General features: G+C 36.5%; 2 protein-coding genes across 2 annotated transcripts; one reads left to right on the top strand and one right to left on the bottom strand.

Annotated features, from left to right (window-relative positions):
* Positions 1-1074: 1074 nt before the first annotated feature.
* LOC113273203 lies at positions 1075-1665 on the bottom strand. Its single transcript, XM_026522961.1, has one exon. The coding sequence runs from the start codon at positions 1663-1665 to the stop codon at positions 1075-1077; it is 591 nt and encodes a 196-aa protein (XP_026378746.1).
* Positions 1666-9359: 7694 nt separating this feature from the next.
* LOC113273202 lies at positions 9360-9848 on the top strand. The gene has a single exon (XM_026522960.1). The coding sequence runs from the start codon at positions 9360-9362 to the stop codon at positions 9846-9848; it is 489 nt and encodes a 162-aa protein (XP_026378745.1).
* Positions 9849-11818: the final 1970 nt, after the last annotated feature.

Here is an 11818-nt window from a genome sequence, read left to right as displayed (position 1 = left end):
TCTTGAAGATGCTAAAAACTTCGACTTTTGTTTCATGAAGTAGACCCAAGTCATACGAGTAAAGTCATCAATGAATAAAATGAAGTATCTATTACCTCCATGAGTTGGTGTCTTCATTGGTCCACACACATCGGTATGTACAAAACCAAGAAGTTCTTTCGCTCTCCATGCTACATTTTTTTGGGAATGGTTGGAGATGTTGGTTCCCAAGTGCACAACCTTCACACACTCCATCCTTGTGGTTGATATGTTGTGGAAGTCCTTGCACCATGTTCTTGTTGGAAAGCACCTTGAGGCTATTGAAATTCAAATGCCCAAGTCTTTTATGCCATAACCATGTTTCATCAATGGTTTCCATCCTCAATGCAACATTTTTTTTCTTTTCAAACACAATTGGAAAGCTTATATTCTTCTCCATCTTGATACTCTTCATGACTTGTCTCTTGTTGTTGTGCTTCTTGTCATAAATGGTGCAATACCCATCTTCAAAATGAACGGCATACCCAAGTTCAACAAGTTGCCCAACACTTAACAAGTTTTGTGCCAAATACGGAACATATAACACATCTCTAATGTATTTTTCTCCATTGATAGTTTGCACACAAGTTGTCCTCTTCCATTAGCTTGAACCATATTTCCATCACCCATCTTCACTAGAGAATTTATGGATGTATCCATATCAACAAACAAGCTTTTTTCACCGGACATATGAGTTGTGCATCCACTATCCACAAACCAAACTTCACTCTTGGAAGTCCCCATGGCACTTTGACAAGCATAAAACAAATTTTGTTTTTCTTCGGCTCTACCGGCTTGTTCTTCATCTTCTTTGTATCTACAATCTTTCTCCAAATTCCCATACCTTTTGCAATTGCGACATTGTGGTTTTCCTTTGTTCCAACAATTCTTCTCCAAATGACCATTCTTGTTGCAAAAATTGCATCTTGGTGCTTGTGAAGAATCACTCTTTGTGTAGTTGTTAGAGCTTGATCCTCCTTTCTTCCATTTTCCTTTTCCTTCGAAGTTAGATGTTGATTCACCCTTGTACTCATTCTTCTTCATTGCTGAATTTTTTCAGTTCAAGTTCAATTTTGATTGAAAAGCACTCTCAATTGATTTTTCGGAGTGTCTTGACAACCTTTGCTCATACACCTTCAAGGAATCCCATAATTCTTGTGACTTTAATGTAGAGAAATCTTTAGTCTCTTCCAAAACCTCCAGAATGGGTTCAAATTTCTCCGGCAAACAAATCAATATCTTCTCACAAATTCTTCTTTCTTCCATCTTCTCACCATACATCAACATATTATTTACAATTTCAACAACTCTTGAAGAAAATTCATTCAAACATTCATTTTCATTCATTTTTAGATTCTCAAAATCTCTTCTATATGAATGTAATTTTAACTCTCTTACCTTATTATTAACTCCATACTCCTTTTGAAGAATATCCCAAGCTTCTTTAGCTTTAGGAAAATGAATTACTCTTGGAAGAATAGTGTCTCCAACTCCTTGTTGGATGTACATGGATGCTTTAACATTCTTCTTCCTACTCTCCTTAAGTAAATTCTTTTGGTCTTGATCTAGAGTTGATGTATCTTCAATTTGATCATACCCACTTTCAACAATCTTCCACACATCTTGTGACATGAACAAGGACTTCATTTTGATGGCCCAAAAATCATAATTTTCTCCATGGAAAAGAGGTATTGATGGTTGTTGAATGCATAAACTTGAATTGCTAGTACTTGCCATTGATTTGGTTGATAATTGATTGAAAAAAATTGGGTTTTTTCTTTTCTAGATTTACTTTTTGAGAATTTTGAATGTTGCCGATTTTTGAGATTTAATGGATAGAAATTTATTTTTTTTCACTCTCTAAGATCAGATTCACTTGATCTATGCTCTGATACCAATTTTTAGATATTTGATTGAATTTATGATGATGATTAATAAGGATTTTGATCATGAAGGAGTGGGAAACTAATAGTTTCTACTCACTCTATTTTCTTTGATTTCTTTCTTCATAATAGTTTCTCTCTCTACACATGGCCAATATAAGACCGCAGAGATAAGATGACATGTGGACATCTATTGTCCATACAATTCTACTACTACTTATATTCTTACACTCCTATTACATTTGAACATTACATTAACACTCAACAAGGCCATTCTTAGTAAAAAGTGTGGGAGTCTTGGTATTCGTTCTTTGGAGCAGTTAAACAAGGTCGTGGTAGCCAAACTGGGTTGGAGATTCCGTACTGATAGCGAGGCAACTTGGGTGCAGTTGCTCAGTGCTAAGTATCTCCGTTCTGGTTCCTTTTGGGAGGAAAAGAAAATAGATGATTCGTCAAGTACGTGGAAAGTTATTCTATCTATCCTAGAAGACTTGAGAAAAGACTGTCTTTGGTCTATTGGTGACGGGAAGACTACAAATATCTGGCATGATCCTTGGATTCCTGAAATTTCCCGATCACACTCCTGAAAATGATAATCAATATGGATGGTTCCTCAACAGTTCGTGATCTCTACACAGTTAATGGTCTTGACTGGAATGTCACTAAGATTAACTTACATTTCTGCCATGTTACCGCAGCAACAATTAACACTACTCATATTCCTAAAAGTGGAGGAAAAGATAAGCTAATTTGGAAATACACACGTATAGGGGAGTTCAATATTAAATCATTCCAAAAATTGTTAGAAGATGCTAACGTGTAATCTTCAGCTAGATAGAGTATCAATTTCCCTTGGAAGACGATATTGCTCCTGAGGTAATTGTCTTCATTTGGAGAATGGTGCATAACGAATTGGGATGTCAAAACACTATTGGAAGATTTGTGCGGAACATCGACGTAAACTTCTACTACTATGTTGGTAATGAGGAAAACATTGATCATCTATTTTGCAAACTGTTCTAGAACTAATGCTATCTTGTTTGCTCCGAACCTGAATATTAGGTTTGACTCAGACGCTTCACTCTCAGTTTAAGGCTTAATTGCAAGTTGATTGATGGCTAAAGACAATTATGCCTCGTTTATGTTATGGAGCTAATGTATTATGGAATATTTGGAAAGCTAGAAACCGGATGATTTTTGATAAACAATCAACTAGTGTTCATCAGATTCTTCATGAGGCTCGATTGTTATTCACTGACTATTATAACTTTGATGCGGTTGAGCATTTGCAACCTGGAAGAAATTCACTTAGTCGTCCTCATTGGAGTCCGCCGGAACCTGGGGTGATCAAACTCAATTTTGATGGAGCAGTACACGGGAACGGGTATGGTGCAGCGATTGTAGATAGAGATCTTCATCCACGATACTTGTAGCTGCTTTATCACTCAATCTCCAAAATAGTTCAGTTGTGGCGGAAATGTATGGTATTCTTCTTGCGCTTCAGTTAGCCAAAACGAAAGAATTTGCAAGAGTTCTCATTGAGGGAGACTATCAACAACTCATCTGAATCTTAAAAGGAGAAAGCTCAGCTATTCCATGGCTTGTTATACTCGCATTGTTGATGATATCAAAGGTCTCACTAAAAACTTCACCTCAGTTTCATTCTCTTACATAGAACGAGATGCCAACGACATGGCTCATGATCTCGCACAGCACGCGGCGGTGTGTTCTCCTCCTAATCTCCTTTCATGTGTTACTTATACCAGAGGGGCTTAGTTTTTAGTGCTTGTTTCTTTGTTTCCGTTTGTTTTTCGGTTAATTTTGTTTTTGCTATCAAAAAAAATAAAATTTTCATATAATCAATTTTTTTTTAACAAAACTAATTTTCGGTGTTTTTCGTCTAAACTATCAAAAATAAACAATAGCGGATTTAAAAAAAAATATATCCTAGATCCTCGTTCTTTTCGAGATTTCTTTTTAAGATAATCAATTATCTTAAAACTTTGATGTTTGTGAAATTTTATCATACAAATGAGTATATCAAAATTATTTTTCTATTTATGATTATCTATTACATTAGAACTTCGATAAATTAATAACTTCTCTAAGATGATATTTTTCACCAGCCCCGATTTGGGCCAGTGTATTAAATTAATAACCCCTCTAAATTTATCAGGTAATAAGAATTTTAAGTATCCAATAATAATAGTTATTTTAACGATGTCGTTTCTCTTTCATCTTTTAGGATGATTTTCACTTTCATCTTTTAGGATGATTTTATTTCTCGTCATAGGACGATCCTCCTAATCTCTTCTAACCTTCTCTGTTTTTCTAGTTTGTTTGTTTGCTGTTGCAAGTTAACCTTTATTTGGATCTCGGCATCATCTATCTTCTGGTAGCTTTGTTAGTGGCTCTCTCACCTTTCTCCAAATGACTTCTACATCAAACAACTCAGGATCTGAATGTGATGATTTGGTGGATCGTATGGCATCACTCTTTAAAGAAGATGAACAATAGTTTGAAATCCCAGAAGATCTGATTGAAAAAGAACAAGAGCACAAGTTTTCCTTGGTGGTAACAACAATAACAAGAAGAGAATATGGTCTCAATATCATGTATAACCTGCTGCAAAGATCATGGAAACCTTCTGGCAAGATGGATATCGGCAATTTTGGTCAGGGTATATATCTAGCGAAGTTTGAACTTGGATGCATTTACAATATGATCATCACCAGGACACCATAGTCGATAAACTAAGATCTTCTCTTGTTTGAAGTATGTGATCCAGACAAATTACTACACGAATATGAGTACCAGTTTGCAGATTTTACTATCCAAATACATGGCCTTCCTATGAGTGCACAAAAGATCAAGATGGTAGAATTTTTAACTTCAAAGGTAGGAACACCATATCCAATCCATCCTAGTGAACAAGCTAAATGTGGAAGCTATGCTAAAGTCAGAGTCAAGGTTGATGTCACCAAACCATTGAAACAAGAACTGAACTTCATACTTCCTTCAACCAAGAAGAAACTCACAGCAACATTGAGATATGAAAGACTACCTCGCATCTGTTTTTTCTGTGGAAGATTTGGTTATATTATGAAGCAATGCCCAGAACTGTCTAAAGAATGTGAAAAAATGAGATTTTTCTCTCCTGAAACTTTCATGGAGAAAATGCAAGACATGAATCTTGCCAGATTCACAGAGGAGATCAATGTTAGCTTCAAACCTAAGGTTGGTTAGTCAAGTCAGCAGTCATGGAAGAAAAAATCATCAACAGAATACAGTCCAAGGATTGAAAAACAGAATAGAACGGCGACAACTAACCCACATTCAAACCAGTTCTTTCCCTCTTCAACACCGGATAATATGGCATCATTCTCTCAGTCAAACTAAATCTTTCCCTCCTTATCAACCAATATTCACTCCCATCCTAACCAACTACAACTGGACAATACCAAAAATAAAGCTTAAAATAATCCGAGTGTTATCTCAAACGCAATCTCAGCAGCAAAAGATACTCCAGTCAACAACCCTAAATCTCCATCGCCCACCCTTGACTCTCAAAAATCTTCCACCCCAAATTCAAAAATATGCTCAGAAAATAAAGGAGGGAATATTTCGGTTGCCCCTAAAACCACCAACCACCAAACCCACAAAACACCCCTTCACCCAAACCCGACAACCACTGCCCTAGAAAAGCCCAACCACAACAATCCCATAACATCACACCAGTCAACCAATGCAACCGATACCCCTATTCCCTTAGAAAAGCCGTACCAAAACCATGTTTCTCATCAGAACCCAGAACCAATCCACAAAGAAATAGAAACAGTAATCCCTGCAGCTAAATTGAGAGAACAAGACCATAATAAGAAGATGAGGCATTGGAAGAGACATGCTAGGGATGTCCAAACATCAGAATCATCTGAATCACTCAAGATATCTGGGAACAAGAGACAACCAACTCAAATGGACTGTGATCCACCCCAGAAACACCATCGTACCTGCATCAATGAAGTGGTTGTGGCGACTTGCCCTGAAACATCGCAAGGAAAATGCTGATACAATCTTGGAACTGTCGTGGTCTTGGGAATGAGACGACATTTCTGGCCTTAAACTCATTCCTAAAAAGTTGTAACCCGTCTATTTTGTTTCTCTCTGAAACTAGATTGAATGAGGCTAACAACATGAGAGTTTTTAGTAAACTAAACTTTCGATATTTCGTTTTTGTAGTTGCTCAAGGAAGAAGTGGTGGAGTAGATGTGCTCTGGCAAGACAATGTGGATATAGAAATTTTCTCGAAATCGCAGAATCTCCTGCATTCCATCATAGGACCCAGGTTGAGTCTACCTAGATGGGATCTACTATGCATATACGGACCACCAACACACAATAACAGAGATGAGTTCTGGAGAAACATATATCTCACAATTGGTGAAATTACCGTACCATGGTGTATTATCGGAGACCTCAATGTGTTGATGCATCAGCAAAAAGCACGTTGGTTATGTACACACAGATATAAGCTACAATGCGCTTCGAAAGTTTGTCAGGGAAAGAGATGTAATGGATTTGGGTTATGCTGGACCATCCTCACTTGGTCCAACAATGCAACACAAACTGCACCTATATTCGAGAGACTGGATAGAGCCATATGCAACACAGAATGGAGGATACTTTTTTCAGATAATGATGTGCTTCATCTCCCAAGGTTAGAAAGCGACCATTCAACCATCTTGCTCAACACAATGAGAAGACATCCGAAAGGAAACCAAACTATAAATTCGAGTTCTACTGGACTGACCATCCCTAATTCAACGAGGTTATGAAGACCAATTGGGAGAATTCTACGGGTGATATGACAGTACATCTTCAACAACTCGGAGAAGGGCTGCGGAAATGGAGCAGAAACACTTTTGGAGATACTAGGAGAGAGATTGATGAAGAGAAATAAAAATTGGTTGACCTCCAAGCAAAGACACACTTAAGCCACGTCAGAGAGGAAGAGAAGGCAATCTGTTAGAGAATTTCTACTCTAGAGAAGAAAGATATGATGTTTTGGCAATAAAGGAATAAATCTCAATGGGTTCCTAATTCAGACAAAAATACCAGGTATTCCATGTTTCTGTAGTTCATAGAAAAAGTAGGAACAAAAAATTTTCCATTAAAACTAGCAATGATGAATGGCTCTCCGAGCATGATAAAATTAAAGATCATCTTATATCTCACTTTCGTAGCATGTTCTCTAAAGATACTAATGTCTGTCCTTCTAGTTTTTCTGTTGATAATCCCAACAAAATATCTACTGCTGACAACATCTCCCTATGTGCAATTCCATCTACGGAGGAGATTTTCAAAGTTATCAAGAACATGGGATCTCTAAAATCAGCTGGGCCAGACGGATATCCAGCCTTGTTTTACAAAAAATTCTGGCAGGTTATTGGGTCGGAAACTGTCACTCTAATACAAGATTGCTTTAGGTATGCTGCTTTACCAGCTGGCTCAATCACACGTACCTAGCTCTCATTCCAAAGAAAAAGAATTCTTCCACTGCTGCAGACTATCGTCCCATAGCCCTTTGCAATGTCCTCTACAAAGTGGTCACAAAAATAATAACCAGAAGACTCAGCTCTTTCTTGGAGAATTTCATTGAAAAGACCCTATCAGCTTTTGTACCAGGACGTCAAATCTTGGACAACATTGTTTTCGCAAAGGAGCTGTTTCATTCCATGCACACCTCCACTTCCACTCAAGGCGCCTTTTCACTAAAGCTGTATATGAGTAAAGCATATGACATGGTTGATTGGCATTTCCTTAGTCAAGCTCTACATAATTTTGGAATCAAATATAGAACCCATAGTCTGATCATGAACTGTGTATCTACCACAACCTTATCCATACTTCTAAACGGGAAACCAGAAGGATTTTTCAATGGAGAAAGAGGCATTCGTCAAGGTTGTCCTCTGTCGCCATATATATTTATCATATGATCACAAACTCTATCGAGCATTATCAATAGAATGGAGAGGGACGGGCTATATAGTGTCTATAAGTTAAACAGGTACGCTCCGAGTGTTAGCCATATTATGTTCGCATATGATGTAATGTTGTTTGGAAAAGTATATAACACCACCATCTATTCGGTCTCTTCAATACTTCAAGAATACTACAGTGTCTCGGGACAGTTAGTCAACTATAACAAGTCATCTATCCATTTTAGCAAAAAGGTTGATGATGATAGATGTGAAGAAATCATTGCAGAGTTGGGAGTTTGTAGAATGACAAAGGATGAAAAATATTTAGGAGTGAAGATAATGCAGCAAGGAAGTAGAACCACAAATTTTAATTTCCTTGAAGAGAAGTTTGAGCACAAACTTACTGGATGGAGAAGATACTCCCTATCACATGCTGGGAGAGTAGTGCTGATTCAACAAGTCCTTGCTTTAATTCCAGTGTATTACATGTCGCGTGCAATAATTCCCAAAATTTTCTTGAATAAACTCACAAAAATCATGAGAGATTTCTGGTGGGGGCATACGAAAGATAGAATAAAAATGCATTTTCTAAGATGGGAGTGGTTTAACATTCCAAAAGAGAAAGGAGGGTTGGGTATAAGATCCTTATCGGACTTAAATGAAGCACTAATGGCTAAGTTGGCTTGGAGATTCTTAAATGACATTACTTCATTTTGGAGCTGCATCCTAAGAGCGAAGTATCTCAGGAACAGGTCTTTTTGGTCCATCAGTAAGCCACAAAAATGTTCCACAACATGGGCTGCAATTTTGGAAAGAAGATTTCTACTCAAAAGAGGTTGTCTGTGGTTGATTGGTAACGGAGAAATCATAAAGATCAGGGAAGAACTGTGTATTCCCTCCATTCAAGATCACACAATTCCCGGGGTCGCAGAGAACTCTGAAGATTTTTCTACAGTTCAACATCTTATAAATCCGGAAACAAACGAATGGGATTCAAACATTCTAGAAAATGTTTTCGATCAGTTCACTGCAACACATATCAAGAAGATACACATCAACAAGGAAGCTAAAGATAGATTAATCTGGAAACTAAAACCACATGGGAACTTCACCCCTCAATCTTTTCAAAAACTTCTCATGGAACGAGCTGGTGAATCCTCGGGTGCTGGACAAAATAGTTTTCCTTGGAAGAAGTTTTAGGCTACTGGCAGCATAGCTCCAAAAATTAAATTGTTTGTGTGGAGAGCAATACACAGAGGTCTTGGGTTTCTGCAAAGGATCGGAAAGTTTGTGGAAGGTGTTGATCCGATATGGTCATGAAGAAGATACAGATCACCTTCTTATTCACTACAATCTGGCTCAAATGGTATGGTTCGCCTCAACCATGGGATTACGGCTGTAAGAGAACCACGACATTACGTTCCCTCAATTAGTGGAGCAATGGCTCACAGGCCAGGACAGTGAATACACTTTCGCAATGGGAGCAACGATTTGCTGGGCACTATGGAAAGCAAGGAATAGTTTGGTGTTTGAAAACAAACAGTTGCAAGTTCAGGAGATTCTAAAGATTTTTGGGTACTGGTTCAATTTATATTTTGGGGTTGCAGAAACTATGGAAACTGAAGGCGCTTCTCAACCTCATGTAACCGACAATAACCATACTCACACATGGATACCTCCACCAACAGACACCTTCAAAATCAATGTTGATGCGGCCGCTAAAAATGGGCACTATGCTTCTGCAGCTATCGTTAGGAATCATGAAGGTAAATGTTGTGGTGCTAGTACAAGATTGGGTTCATCTGACGCGCTAGTAGAGGCAGAAGCTGATGGTTTCTCCCTGGATGTTGATCTAGCAGTTTGGCTTGGTCTGGAATCAATCATCATTGAAGGTGACTGTCAAGTCGTGGTTAATATCCTCAATGGCGAGACCCGGAACCCCCTGGAGAATATGGAGATTTCTTGACAGTATCAAGGTGCAAAGCAGATTGGTTAACGGAGTTTCTTTCAAATTCATTCCCAAGAGTGCCAATAATACGGCTCATACTCTTGCTGCTCATGCTTTATCAAATGGAGTCCAAGCTAATTGGACTGCAGATCAAATTCCTGGAAATGTAATTTCCAATCTAGGAATCCAGACCATATGATTGATGGTCTTTTTCAGTTCTTTTACCAAAAAAAAAAAGAAAAAAAATGTATCCAATAGGACTCAATCAATATATAAATTAATAATCATTATAATAGTAGTACATCGTGGATTTGTTGACAACTTTGAGATGAGAATTTTGAACCATTGACACACTCTTCTTTTGCCTTGTTGTTCTTTTTCTTTTAACATCAAAGGTATATAAATATATGTATATGCAAAATGCCATATTATGTCATTTCGAAACATATCACACAATTATTTGAATTGAAAATAAAATATCAATATATTTGTTATTATCATGGAAAACTTTTAAGTTTAACTTAAATATTTTGATTTTTGAAATTTAAATTTAGAATGTTTCAATAATTTAATAAATTATTAATTTATCGATAAATTAATATTTCGCTAAATTGATAGAATTTGGTAGTCCCAAGAATATTAATTTATCGATTTTTTTTTCTTTTTTAAATTTTTCTATGAACATAAATTTTTCTATCTATAATCATAAATTTTTCTCTTTTTATTTGATTGTTAAAATAAGTAACCCGTTATAGGGGCGACATGGTTTATTAGAGGGGCAGCATTCTAATAGGACAAAAAGGATCATTACATGATCATTCAAGGTGTCCCTTATAAAAAAAAATACTGGAAATGACGAATTAACCCTCATAATTGATAACCTAGTTTAGTGATGATAATCAAGTTTAGTGTTAATGATTAATTTCACTTATATTAACTCAAAATCAAAACCAAAATCAGATTGTTAGAGTTAAAAAAAAAGTTTAGAGGAGAAGGTCAATCTCAATCAATTGAAGAAATTAACTAACAAAATGAAGAACCAGGACCTGAAAATGACCGGGTATACTTCTAAATTAGTCCCAACTAGCTTTTTGTTGCTCAAAGTTATCTGAAATACGTAAAAAAATCAATTTTTTTACATTTTCAGAGCTAATTATGGTTGGAATTTTGCTCATAACCAACCGTAAATCGAAGTTACGGTTCGTAAAAGATGAACTACCAACCGTAACTGGTTAAATTTGAAGAAAACCCAATCGTAAAACCAGTTACGGTTGGTAACCAAATGCTCGATACCAACCGTAATTCAGTTACGGTTGGTAACCAAATGCTCGATACCAACCATAACTGAGTTACGATTCGTAAACTAAAATGGTTACCAACCGTAACTGAAGAAAATTCTCAGATATAAGAATATACGGTTGGTAATTGAACTATTACCAACCGTAACAACATCAAAATATCCAGTTACGGTTGGTAATTGATTTTAAATCAACCGTAACTCACATAAACCCAGAAATTTCAATTTAATTTTCATCTAAAACCCTAATTTTTGATAGAAATTAAACTTAAATCGAACAAAACAAACCAAATCGTAACTGGGTTTTCAAAACATACCTCATATAAGTCATTACACTACATTTGATTAATTTTCGAATCGTTGATTAATCGAAGACAATAAAATTTTGAGTTTTAATGGAAGTTACGGTTGATGGGAGGAGGAGAAGAGAAGAAGAAAGAAAAAAAAAATTCAATTTAACTTTGATTTAGGTTAAAAAATGGGGGTAACCTAGTTAATTTACACCCTTTATATGACATCCCCTAACCAACTAGAGGGACATTATTACACTGCCGCCCCTCTAATAAACCATGCCGACCCTATATCAGGTTACTAAAATAAATGATAAAATTTGATTGTCAAAAAAAAAAGAATAAAAAAGAGAAAAACTTGCCCCTTCAACCCGTCACTAGTTTTAGGGTTTAAGAATAGA

Source organism: Papaver somniferum, chromosome 4 (assembly GCF_003573695.1).
Source record: "Papaver somniferum cultivar HN1 chromosome 4, ASM357369v1, whole genome shotgun sequence".
In the NCBI taxonomy this organism is placed as follows: Eukaryota; Viridiplantae; Streptophyta; class Magnoliopsida; order Ranunculales; family Papaveraceae; genus Papaver; species Papaver somniferum.
This window is presented reverse-complemented; position numbering and strand designations above follow the sequence as displayed.